General features: G+C 36.2%; 1 protein-coding gene across 15 annotated transcripts in view; it reads left to right on the forward strand.

Moving 5' to 3' along the window:
- Positions 1-13,960, forward strand: part of AKAP9 (A-kinase anchoring protein 9) — a 429,434-nt gene that overhangs the window by 389,049 nt on the left and 26,425 nt on the right. For 13 of the 15 annotated variants that reach the window (XM_061468443.1, XM_061468440.1, XM_061468444.1 and 10 more), the window contains 5 exons: positions 433-644; positions 5,552-5,714; positions 8,922-9,134; positions 10,119-10,157; positions 11,351-11,583. In XM_061468443.1, coding sequence (XP_061324427.1) covers positions 433-644; positions 5,552-5,714; positions 8,922-9,134; positions 10,119-10,157; positions 11,351-11,583 — 860 coding nt within the window. The remainder of the gene's footprint in view (positions 1-432; positions 645-5,551; positions 5,715-8,921; positions 9,135-10,118; positions 10,158-11,350; positions 11,584-13,960) is intronic. The other 2 variants (XM_061468445.1, XM_061468450.1) reach the window with 1 other exon arrangement.

Consider the following 13,960-nt stretch of genomic DNA (forward strand, 5'->3'; position numbering starts at 1 on the left):
AATGCACACTAACATAGCTGGGCATTGGTGAAGCAGGGACCGACTTGTCTGCTTTGTTTTGGGTTTTTTTACCTGGTTGTATTTCAAATACAATTTGCAAGTTACTATTGCAAGTTATTTAAAGTATTAAGGGTTACTGATAGTAACAAAGGGTTGAAGATGAGCCTCAAAGATGAAAAGTGTACTGAAAGGGCAGCTAAGCTATTTTCTGTTAGTATCTCCTTTTCTCTTTCCCTTCTGCTTGTTTTTAGTTAACACTTTGTGTATATTGTTTGTGTAAACTTTAGTATGCAATATTTCCCTGTCTTTGTGATGAATACAAATATTTTAATCATTTTATGACTTGCCTTTCTAATCATAATTTGGATGTGCAATTTTTCATGTTTTGAAGTGCTGAGAGTCTGTGTGAAAAGGCAATCATTGTTTTTCCAGAGTCCTGTTCCTCATACCATGGTAGTAGTATGGGAGATGATGATATTAACATGTGGTCAGGAGCAATGGATGAAGGACTGCTGAGCCAACATCTTGCAGAAAGTGGAGTGGAAATAGATCCTGAAAATGAAGAACTCATTCTGAATATTAGTTCTCGTCTACAAGCAGCTGTTGAAAAGCTTCTGGAAGCTATCAATGAAACTTCGAATCAGGTAGGGTGGTCTGATAGGGATGCATCTTGAAATTTTTGTCTTTTTTTTTTTTTTCCTTCTTTATTTTTCTCATGAATGTGGTTTCTGTAAGCCTAAAACCTCGTATGAGGCTCATTCTGAAAGCTGAAACAATGCTAAAGATGTCTACTCCAGCATCATCCAGTGATGAATTTAGATTCGTGTTAGCTATCTGCTTTGGACCACAGAGGAAGTCTAAATTTGGGCATGTTTGTCAATCTTGGGCACGTTTCATTGCTCATATGGGTGTGTCATCTGCGTTCTACTGCAATCCAAAGATGAGACAAGAGGTGTCAAGGCACATTGAACTGGCCATTTTGAAAAGGGAGGCTTAAAGGGCAACCTCCCAGTTCTCTTGACAACCATTTTAACATGTCAGTTGACTGGCCAAAAAAAGGCACAATATTTGTGTGTTAGGCACATATCTACCTTTCTGTCAGAAAAGAAGTTTGTACTTCCAGCTTTCTAGTATTTATATGAGGTATGTGATTCATAAATACTCTTCAAAAAAGAGGCATTGTATGGCTTACTCCTTTCTGTTTGCTGTCAGGGTACTTTGCATGGCAAGATATTAGTTGCTGTCTGGGTTCAGGGTTCTTCTCTGTTAATTGAGATGGGAGCTGTATGCCTAGCTCCGTGCAAATCACACTGCTTATATTATGTGCTTTACATTATGTACATCTCAGTTTGAAAGTATCAGAGTAAATACTCACTGTACTTCTTAAGCTCTCTTGAGGAACTTTGTCTTTAGAGTCAGCTTTTTAATCTATTTGAGACTAGAGTTCAAAGGATACAGTGTGTTCTATACTACAGACCCATGTATTTGTTAAGTAAGTAATAATATGACTTAAAAAGTCATTGCATCCTTGTCTCTAGGTGTAAATCACATCAATCCTAACTACTGGAAATTAAGGAGAAAAAAAAATTGTGATAATGAAAGTAATTTGAAAGTTTGTATTAAGTCTAGTACTTTAGAAGTTTTAAGCATCTAAGTATTATTGGTTTTGAAAAATACTTCAAACATGAAATTGATACTCCTGTTTTCTTAAAAAAAAAGACTAATCTGTGACTTACTAAAATTTAAAGTAATTTAAATACAAATTCAGAGAACGTCCTCTGACTTAGTAAAGCAAGTACTCTGGTGGTTCTTTTAAGCCAGTTTCTCCATTTCATTTCTTTTCAAACTCGTTCTGCAACAGGTCTCTTCTGTTTGAGCATGAGTTCAATTTAAAAGAGATATTTGGCTTTTTGAGGTCTTTTTTCAGCTTAAGGCAGCATTACATAATAACAAAAAAGTATACACAGATACTCCAATATATGGAGTTCTGAAAAAAGTATGGTTAGGCATTTGTAGGAAGTCTCCCATTTAAGGAGCAGATGATACAGACAGAGAAAACTAACTTCAAAGTTTTACAGTAGTTAAGAATTCATGCAGCAATTATAAAAGCATTGTCAATACATTATTTTTTTTCTGAGTATTTTGTTGCTTCTATTTAAATGCATTAATTTTATACATAGCCCCAAATTGTTTTACTTTTGTGACTGATGTTTTTTCAGTAAGTATTTACTTCTCAAAGTACTGATGAAATTAATCGGTGTATTCTACGTAGCTTATTTTTATTTATTGTCAGTTGATCAAGAAAGTTTATTTTCCCTTCATAGCTTTGTAGCTGAGACCTTGCCAGCAGCAGAGTTATGTTTTGGCTCAAACACATACACACATTTGTTTCATTGGTATAGATTGTACAAATATGGATTTATCCCCAGTGATCATAACCTGTTTGGGGTTTTTTAAATTAACAAAATCTTAATCTGTTTACACATTATCCCACAGTATTAAATATAAATATTGACATCTTTTCTGTAGAGGTACTTTGCAAGCGTTCAGGCTTGTCTGCTTTTCAATGTCTGTTGTGTACTTACTGGATTATACACATTTCTGTACATACGAAGGGTTTGTAGGTGACTTGACAATTATTCTTAAATATTCAGAAATTGAACCCTTTATTTTTTCTACTCTGAAATATTTTATAATTAAAACTAATTACAGCTAGAAACTGTTCTAACCTTTTCTCTTACTCAGTTGTGTTGTGCATACATACGTGTACCCATCTCTTCACATAAACTTAAAAGAGTGAGAGAAACCTGGCAAAATCTTCAAAGTAACTTTGAGACCTGTCTGAACACACACTTTCAGACCTGAAGTGCAGTTTGAAAGTTTTCAGGCAAGGCATATAGTGGGTGTATTAATTCAAATTCCACCTGCTGGTGTTATGTATAGGTAAATAAATCAGGCCACTCCCCTGAACTCTTTTGGTTGGGAGATACTAACAGGAAGCCTTTAGACTAGCACAGCTTGAGAAAGTTCTTCCTTTTGAATCAACTCAAAGATCAAGAATGAAGAAACTCAGTGACATATCTGTATTTCTCTTTCATTTGCCATAGTGGAGATCGAAAATCATTTTTAGTTTCTGTTCTGCTAGCTTGCATGTCTGCTGCAGCGTATCTGTGCAGGTAAAATTACGCTTCCTTGCCTTGGAAATTACCTGTCAGCTGCTGCTGGAAGATTTCTGTTGCTTTTTCATGTGAAACTTCTCTAAGAAGGATTTTTAGGACTGACTACACAAAGTTTTCTTGCACCTCTGTCTATTCTGGATTAATCAACAACCGAATAACTCTGCTTGAGAATGTGATTTGAGGCTTCCTGCTGATTGTGAGTAGGTTTGTAACCGATAGTACTGATACGTGTCTTCGGACTGCTAAGTAGACATGCTCTGTTTACAAATACCTGTTGGAATTTTCTAAAACGAGCCTATTTGGTGCGAAATACCCATGTGACAATTGAGAAGACAGCAACAACGATATTTTTTGGAATGGATTCTTACCACACCTACTGGGCGTCTAATCTGTTTAGTGGTTTGTGGACTGAAGGACAAGAAGAAGATACATACGAGGTTCAGTCTCGTGTGCCTTTACCATATCCTTTTCCTTTTACTGAACACTTGGATGAGAATAATTCTGTAGTTGTAAATACTTCAATTTTTCACTTCAGCCACAAAAAAAATGGGCACATTGTAAAAGTTGTCTCTAAAATCTCCTTGCCTACACCTCCCTATTCAGTAAGTATAAAAGTTTTTAAAAGAAAATATATTTTAAATCAGCTTATATAGAAGAGAATACAGTGAAAAATGATATAAACTTGTATTTGTTGTTAAAGTTATTATGTACTGCTGACAGGATTTTTTCCTAGTGAGTTTTTAGTGGGTACTAAAAAAGCTTTAATTCTTTCTTTGAATTTCTAACAAGAGAAAATGGGCAGACACAGAAATATATTGAATTATAGAGATTTGAGAGCTCTTTAAAGCACTTTGATGTTACCTTACATTTTTCTAACTGTCAATAATTTACTTTTATAGTTTTTATGCACTAACTAGTAATATTAACTAGCACAAGCTTGTTAATGACTTCCAGTGATCCCATGGAGGAATTTTTTGTTCTTGGAAAATCATGTTCATGTTTGTGTATCTTTTTTTTGTTTTGCCATGTTATTTTTAATAATGACTTGAGTTGTTATTGAAAAGAGATAGAGAATAATTTTTATACTGAGTTTTAGTAGGAATATTTGATTATGTTTAAGTAACCCATTTTTATTATTGTCCATGTAAAGTAATCCTATTATACATTTCCCTTCTACCTGAGATGGGTCTTTCATTAAACACTTCAAAATGTAAGAATAAAAGTGATTTTTAAAGTATCTCAAACCACTGCAGATATTCAACTGCAGTATTTGTACCTTTCTTTAACTTCTGTCATAATAAATACACATTAATGATGTCCATCTAAAAAATAATGCTGGAGAAAAGAAGTATTGTAATTCAGTGAATTATAAATGAGAATTTATTGATTATTCAGAAATTCTTTTCAAAGTATAATTTTATTTATAAATGGGTAGTTTTGTGTGCAGTGTTCTAAGAGTTTTTAAAGCAAGCTAATCATACTCATTAACTTCTCTGGAGATGGTGAGAAAGCTTTTTTGGTTTGTTTTTTGTTTTTTTCCCCAAGAAATTGAGAGAAAGCATGTTTCTATAAAACAAAGCCACAGATGTTACTATCTTATAAATGTCTACCAATATCCATAACATTAAAAGAGAAAAGTAAAAAGAAAGGGGTGAGAGGATCAGGAAATAAGTGTTATTTCATGTTCTGACATTGGAATATGTTGTCTTACTCTGAAAAAGCCATGCTTTTCAGTCCTGGTTTTGTAGTAGTTAAGTAGAGTGTCATAGTAAGATTGTGCTACGTCTGTGCAGTACATGTTAAGTATTAACCCATCAGACAAGCAGAGAAGGATATTAAAAAAAAAAAAAATCCTGAATAAATCTGTTAGGTGGACAGCTGGAAGAAACATTGCTTTACTGCCTGTGTGGTATATTCAAAGTTCCCATTTTCCTGGTGGTCTCATTTATCTTCATCTTAAGGAGAAAACGAGATGAAGCACCACTTGTGTCAGTTTATATTGAAACCTCTGCCAGCTTTATGCAATGTTTTTTAGTCATTCTAAGTATATGGTGGGCGGTAGCTTACTCGTGTAGTGTAAAACTCCTGCTCAAACAAAGGTGAATCTAGTGTAAACTCCTAAACCAGGAATTACCGGAACAAAGACAAGGATTTAGCCAGGCGGTTCATTGAGTTCATTATACTGACAAAACCTATTTGCTTAGACTTTTGTACTGAGTCAATCTTCCTATTGTAGTCTTCAAATGTTTGTCCAGTAAAGTTCTTATCCAGTGTCCAGTGCAGTTATGTGAGACATTGTAAAGAAATAGGAATGATAGAGTTGTCTAAAAACCTTTGGCTTATTTAACTTACGTCATTTTTACCTGTTATAGCTTGAACATGCTAAAATTACTCAGACAGAACTCATGCGAGAGTCCTTCAAAAAGCAACAAGAGGCCACAGAGTTTATCAAATATCAGGAAGAACTACAAGAACATCTTAATGAAGAAACCAAAGCCAGAGAGCAGTTGGCTTTGGAGCTTAGTAAAGCTGAAGGTGAGTAGCTTTTTAATGAGTTGTTGAACTTTACATTCACTATTTATTATAAGATTAATTAGATCAGTTTCTTTGGAGATTTTTAGAATGTTATCAGCCCTCTAGATAGTTATGGATAAGATGACCTTTGGAGGTCCTACAACCATCAACCACTCTGTGATTCTTTTTCCCAGTTTTGTTTCAGTATTGTCTGACTTACTAAAATTAATAGCTTGGATATGTGTTTTTGCAGACAAGCTTAAATATTAACAACTTAGTATCATAAAATGATAAACAGTTGAAGCAGGAAGGCAGCTTCGGAGGTCATCTCTATTCCAACCCCATGCACAAGGCAGGATCAGGTAAGAACAAGTTGCCCAGGACTGTGTCCTCTCAAGTTTTGAATCGACATTGTCCATGTTTGTCCACAGTGTGTCTGGGCAGCCTGTTCTAGATTTTGACCACAGCCAAAAAGGCAAAAAAGGTAAAAAAACCACCTTTTTTGTGTGTTGAAATGCAGTTTCCCATATTTCAGTTTGTGCCTGCTGCCTTTTGACGTTCACTTAGTTTCTCACAAACATGGATAAAAACTCAGAACCTTCACTCTGACTTTAATGCTGTGGTGGTGATATGCTTCAGTTAGCACTTTGTTTGAAGCCATTTTGTAAGTGCATTTGCAGCTGCATTAAGGAAGCGGTTAAAAATTGCAGGGTATTGCAACAGGGGAAGTCTAATAATCTTTTCTGACATCAGGAAAGTATGTTCAAATCTGACAGACACTTAATTTGTTCTTTAGAAATAGCTTTGTTGTCTTTATAGCCTAATATTTTTATTTCCACCCCGCATTTCTACCATTATCTCTTTGTAATTAGCAGCTAGAAAAGATGACCAAAACGCCAACCCTGTAGGTCAGTTGTCCGTAGTAGTAAGCAGAAAGATACTTTAGTTAGTTCTAAAGGTCAGCAGACTTCTCTGAAGTCTGTTTTCAAGTGGCAGCATAAAGTTTCATAGCCAAATGTTATTCCTTGAGAATGCTACCCTGCCAGACTTCATCTTGTTTTTACAGATAATCCAACATGAGTTCACATGCTATTAATAGGTGGGACACATAACCAGACAAGGAAATGCAGGTTTCTAGGCCAAGTGTCTAAAATGTGGTGTGAGGAACAGTTGGTAGCTTGTCAGTTCACGCAGTGTAAATGTTGTGTGTCATCTGCACCAGTACTGGCTGCAGCATTTCAATAGCTTTAGTAAAACTGGAAAGGAGGAAAACTGATTTCAGAGGGAATAGATTCAAATCTGAAAGTGGCATTATTACTTTTTTTTAAAAAATTAAGAGTGAAAAAACCCTCATGTAGAACCTATCTAAACATACAAAAAAAAGATTAAATCTTCCACCAAAATGTTGACCCAAGAATTTATGTTTTTGCACAGATGTAGTTACAGAACTGTTTAGTATTGGTGAATTTCAGAACATTGGCAGCTTTTATGTTTATTGCTGCTTTTCTTCAAGGATAATATTTTTGTCTTATTAGATTTTATTTTTTTTATTCACGTATCTTCTATAATAAGGTAATACAGACTAACACGTTAGGACAAATGAGAAAGGTTACAGTTCATTTTTGTTTAAAGGTAGGAATCTGCCGTAATGTCAGAGCCCTCTGCATTGGTTTATTCCTACAAGGAGTAACTAAAAAAAATGCTGGAGAGTAATTTTATTTTTTAAAAGTGCTTATTAGTGACTTATCTCTGTTACTTTGCCTTTTGGGTCTGTATTTTTTACATTAGTCAAGTTGTCCACCAAGAACTACGATCTTGCCTCTTCTTTATTGCAGAGGATGCATGCATAATTATATTTGAAGATGACATCCCACAGAGTGAGACCTGCTTATTATCTATTTTTTATTTTCACATTTTTATTTTTATCCTATTACTACCAGACAAGCAAATAATCTAAAATAAGTAGTTTTTTTCCCCTGGACCAATGCAATTCTGTCATGAAATTTGCTAATAGCAGCAGAGAACCTGCAGACTCTTACTAAATGCCAGTTTGTAGATAATGGGATTGCCCACATGTAAATGAACAGTTCTAGAGTGTAAGACAGAATCTGATGCTAGTTTTAGCCCTTGTTAGATACATTGCACAGTTGAGCAAATTCAGTTCAGTCTTTTGCAGGAATTCAGCTAATTTGTCCCTCATTGCTTGAATGCTTTACAACTCCTGAATTAATTAAATATTTTTTCATCCTTTTTTTCTGTGAACTTCTGAAATTAATGCACTTCTAAAAGACAGGCACCTTTTTTTTTGGTTTTGATATAATGAAACGAAAATGCCATAGAACTCTCTTTATTTAATTTCTTCTGCTCATTGAACTGAGTTGTGAGCATACTCTGACAAAACCAAACTACATTCTCTCATCAAATTCCTTTGATAGGTATGCAGAACAATGTCTTAATTCATTATACATCTGATGGTGCTCTGTCTTCTCTTGAGAGAAAATGTGTCATTTTTGATCATTTCTTTCTCATCACAAAAACTGCTGTGGCTGAGACATTTTCAAACCTCTAGTGTTTTAGTGGTGTCAGATGTGAGTTACCTAAAGTGATAGAAATGCTAATGCCTATTTGTTCACTGAACTCTGACAACCTTCATTACATCTCTTAAAGAAAAACAAAAAAAAAAGCAGGAGTATATACCACAACATGTGATCTTAGCAGACTACCACCTTGTATCTTTTTTGTGAGGGTGTGCACCCTATTTAACCTGGGAATGCCTTCTCAACTTCCAGTCTGTTAAGCACTCATTCTGAACAGCATCTGGTATGATGGGAATAATTACTAGCATTTGTGTTGTCTCAAATTTTTGAATTGCTGTTAATGGTGTTTCTAGATCAGTATTTTTTATTTCAACAGCCAGTCCCTCTGTGCAGCTGTGTTCTCTGTGAATCCAAGTCTGGGAAAAAAGAACAGTCAGCGGTACTTGGCTGATATGCATGAGAACCAGACCTGGATTTCTCAGGCTGTGTATGCAAAGATGACTATTACTTAATTTTCTCTTTTAGGGAACTCAGTGCTCACAGGGGTTTTACTTTGGATTGAAAATGGAAACATCTTCAGTTTTTTGTACATTCTCAAGCATGTGGGAATACTGTAGTAATTTTACCATGCAAAAAACTCAAATTGTTCTGTATTTCTATTAAAATCAGCCCCAAAATTTCTGTTCTACAGGCCTCATTGATGGTTATGCAGATGAAAAAGCATTTCTGGAAAAACAACTCCAGGAAAAAATAGATGTAATTGACCATCTTGAGCAAGAACTACTGTGTACAGGTAACAAATTACAGGAGTTAGAGGCTGAACAGCAGCAGATCCAGGAAGAAAAGGAATTGCTTTCCAGACAGAAGGATGCCATGAGAGCAGATGCAGGACCAGTCGAACAGCGTATGTATTCTTCACAGTCTTTCCATGAGGTTTTCTTATACTTGCAAATAAAATTGCAAGAAATTTTAGTGGTTCCTCCCCTTGTTTGTAATCATTAATAAAAATGTGATAAGGCAAAATGGGGTATTTCATACTTGATGCCTAATGTTAGCACAATAACTTTTCTACGTATGTAAACAAAAAATATCGTTGAGGTTTCAGAAGTGTTGAGCACTCACAATTATTCTTCAAGCCAGAAAAAGCTTGATACCTCTGAAAATCTGCTATTACTTTTATTATCACTGGAGGTGGAGTATCTTGAAGTTATGGGTAAAAATACTGGTCTAAATACTAATACTTTCCACACGGTATTTTAAAGGGATTAGCAAGCATACCTACCAGAACGTGATTGCCATAGTTACTTTAGACACAGAAGATACACTTTTCTAACAAATTCCTCTTTTGGGGAAGAATGGCACAGAAGTTGCATGGTAAGGAAAGCCTGTTACCTACCTGTAATGAAAACTTTCAGCACTGTAGTGAAAAATACAGATAAATACCATGTCAATGTAATCTAACTAACTGCTTACTCAAAAAAAAAAAAAAAAGCATTTACCCTGTGTCTTTTAATTCTTCCTTAAACTAGTAACTTCTGTGTATGATAGGGGAAGAAATTTACCATAGCAGTGTTTTAAGAATTACTGATCCTTCAAGGACTCCAGTTTAGTTATTTGGTTTAGGTTTCTAAGTATTTTAAAGTGATTTTCATGTATAACAACTGTAAGGATAATTATATATATATATATAAGTGTAGGTACTTACATCATACATACTGGAATAACTTAACCACATTCCCTAAGTTATCTCAACAACGTTATCATTAAATGCCACTTCTATCTTTGGCTTCATTTTCTCTTACATTGTTGCTCCACAAGAAAACTATAGCTGGCATGTGAATTACTTTGCTTCTTTTTTTTTGTTTTCTCTCTTTCTCTATTCTCCTAGGCCTAGTAGATGCTGCAGTCGATGCAGCTTCCCAAGCAGGTGTGTTTGTATGTTGCATGGCCAATCTGTAACTGGGTGGAAGACTTACACGTACTGACATTGTTAATCAGGATTATTGGGCTTTTGGCTTACTGACATTACTTGTAATTCTTACTGGCCTGCAGCTTTAATGTTGTATTTCATACTCAGTTTTACATTTCATTAACAACATTTCTTATAATTTCTAAACATGATAAGCAAATTCATGAATAACTATCATCTTATTCACCTATGAATTACAGATACTTAGATAGTATTGGAGGGAGATTTTGTAGCTTTTTTTCTTTATTATTATTTCCAAATACAATTGAGTCATTTGTTATAATAACTAAATACTGTATTACATTGATATATAACAGTTTCCTAGAAATGAGAATTGGTTAAATATAATGTAAGATGATGGTACTTAAAGGATATTTCTTCTATAGTGAAAGTAAATTGTATTGTTTCTGTCTAAATATCAATCATGTTTTGAAGATTATCCAAATGTAATTGCACTTTACAGTTTGGATTTTACCTCCAAGGATTCATATGGTTAGTTAATATGTACTTCAATGGGCTGTGGCTTCAGAGGCTTAATAGGGTGGTTTGGGGCTTTACTGTGTATGCTTGCCTTTTCATGAGGACTCAATTTTGGGCATCCATGCAATCATTGATTTTACAAAGCTCCAGTAACAGGTTGATAATTTCCCTCTCTGTCTGCCTGGCAACCTCGCTAAGTCTTTTCCCTGTTTCCTTCAAATTACTTACATGTATCACATTAAGTGATGAAGACTGGGAGTGAATTGATTTTACTGATGCTGGGGATGAGAAGACGGTTGGGTTTTCTGTACTTCATTGTTAGCTTACTCTAGCTGTAGCTTGAACCCATGCATTTTATTTTCTTTTCAATTATACAAAAACCTTTTAATTTGTATGAAACTTAAACAGGCAAGTGATCCAAACAACTTCACTAATGGTTCTCTGAAGACTAATTGAAGGATAGTGGTTTTCATATGGATTTGATTTAGTGGTTATCTTGATAATTTTTCAGAAGAAAATACATTTTCTAAAAAAGAAAAAAAGTAAAAACCCAAACCAGTTCGCATCCTTCTGCAGAGTACAGCATGGATACCTTGGGGAGTGGTTCTGCTTCATAACATTATTAACTATTCATATCTAAAAGTAGTGTGTGATGCTTTTACTATAAACAGAATTATTGGAGGAAACAGAAAAGCTGATGAAAGAAAAAATTGAAGTACAGCGTCAAGCTGAAAAAGAGTATGGTGACCTTCAGAAGCAAGTGAAAGTCTTGGAAATAGACTTGGAAGAACAGGTCAATCGTTTCATAGAGCTAGAACAAGAAAAAAATGCAGAACTAATGGACTTAAGGCAGCAAAACCAGGCTTTGGAGAAGCAGCTTGAGAAAACAAGAAAATTTCTAGATGTAAGTATGGTAAAAGGCTAGTTCCATGAGGGTGGGTGGGTGCCTGTACTGAGGTTTCTTTCAGCAGGAAATGCTACTTTTCCTGAGTTCTGAGCAAACATAAAAAAGCACACAATATTCACAGTGTTATAGCCCAAGAATTTCTCAACACACTTGTGAGGTGGGCTGATGCCAACCTCATGAAGTTTAACCATGCCAAGTGCAAGGTCCTGCACCTGCGTCAGAGCAATCCCAGGCACAGCTACAGGTTGGGCAAGGAAGAGATTCAGAGCAGCCCTGTGGAGAAGGACTTGGGGGTGTTGGTTGATGAGAAAATGAACATGGGCCGGCTTCAGTGTGCACTCGCAGCCCAGAAAGCCAACCGTATCCTGGGCTGCATCAAAAGGAGAGTGACCAGCAGGTCGAAGGAGGTGATCCTGCCCCTCTACTCTGCTCTCGTGAGACCTCACCTGGAGTATTGTGTGCAGTTCTGGTGTCCTCAACATAAAAAGGACATGGAACTGTTGGAACAAGTCCAGAGAAGGGCCACGAGGATGATCAGGGGACTGGAGCACCTCCCGTATGAACACAGCCTGAGAAAGTTGGGGCTGTTCAGCCTGGAGCAGAGAAGGATGTGTGGAGACCTCATAGCAGCCTTCCAGTATGTGAAGGGGGGCTGTAGGGATGTTGGGGAGGGACTCTTTGTTAGGGACTGTAGTGACAGGACAAGGGGTAGTGAGTTAAAACTTAAACAGGGGAAGTTTAGATTGGATATAAGGAGGAAGTTCTTTCCTGTTAGGGTGGTGAGGCACTGGAATGGGTTGCCCAGGGAGGTTGTGAATGCTCCATCCCTGGCAGTGTTCAAGACCAGGTTGGACAAAGCCTTGGGTGAGATGGTTTAGTGTGAGGTATCCCTGCCCATGGCAGGGGGTTTGGAACTAGATGATCTTAGGGTCCTTTCCAACCCTAACTATTCTACGATTCTGTGATTCTATGATTAGTGTTTTAAAAGTCAAAAATTCATTCAAGACACTTATTTAGGACTGCTCTGTATTTCTTAGTATAACTCAGTAGACTTCTTGAATGTTTAAAATAATGGGAAACTTCTAAAATTAATAAAGAAACGTATTTTTTTGTGATCATTTTTAACAGTTGGTAGAATTTCCATGTTTTTCAGTTAAGTCTCTTAGAATTAGTCTAAAGTCTGTGCAAAGTCCTGCACCTGAGTTGTGGCAGCTGAGGTGTAGTGGCAGTTGAGGCAGCTGTATAGGCTGAGGGATGGACAGGATTGAGAGCAGCCCAGCAGAGACGTATTTGGGGTACTTTTTAACTGGGAATAAAAAAGCTGGGCATGAGCTGGATTCACAGCCCAGAAGGCCAATTTTGTATCCTGGGCTGCATAGAAAAAAGCATGTTCAGGAGGTCGAGGGAGGTGATTCTCCCCCTCTGCTCTTGAGAGACCTCACCTGGAGCACTGTTTTCAGCTGTGCGGCCCCAAACACAAGAGGTTGTGGGCCTGTTGGAGCTGATCCATAGTTTCTTTTACAGTCTTCCTTTGTAGTAGCTAAGAATCTTACCTCCCAGATCCTAAGCTGAACCTTCCAGACAGTTATATTATATGTATTTGTCCCCATTTACAGTGGCAGTTGCATCTGTTGTACCCAGCTTCTTCCTTTCTGAGGCTGCCTCTGCAATTTTCTTTTAGACTCTAACCCATTTTCAGCAAACACCATCTTCCTCACCTCCTTCTTTTCCCATTTTATTCCTATTAAGCACCCTGTGCTGCTGTTGAGAGAAAACTGTTATATCTGTGCTTTCTCTATTAACTCTCTAGCTGGAAGCAGTAGGGTGGAATGATATTTTTACATAATAAATAGAACGCCCTGTGGCACCTTCGCTGCATAATCTAAGAAGTACTAAAGGAGAGATTTTTCCAGATACTCGTTACCATGAATGGATTTGCTATATTTGATTTTCTACAATTAGAAGATTATTTTTCTTACTGAAACTAGTGTGTCATAATAGGACAAGGTTCAGAAGTAAAAATTCCTGTTACAAGTGTCAGTTACAAATGCATTATGGTTTGGGATTATCAGTAGCATGAACAGGAGAGTTACTGACTACTGAGGTGAGCAGCTGTTTGTAATAACAGCATTAGAATTTGCTGTTTCCTCAAAACAGCAGCTGAGTTTTTAAAATCTTCAGATTGTAAAGGTTAAGGTTTTATTCTGGTTTCCTGAATTTTTGCAAAGTATTTTGTTGCTAGACAGAAGCATTCCTCTTTGTATCGGGTACTTCAGCTAGTTTATTTTCATGCATCTGATAAGGTTTGTCTGTTTTACAAAGTGTCATTTAAAGGTGATGTTTCACTGGATATAACAGTTGAAACGGTTCAAAA

This window comes from Pezoporus flaviventris, unplaced genomic scaffold (assembly GCF_033815535.1).
Source record: "Pezoporus flaviventris isolate CSIRO_AGI_PZ_B2104156 unplaced genomic scaffold, CSIRO_AGI_Pfla_v1 ptg000047l, whole genome shotgun sequence".
Classification (NCBI taxonomy): Eukaryota; Metazoa; Chordata; class Aves; order Psittaciformes; family Psittacidae; genus Pezoporus; species Pezoporus flaviventris.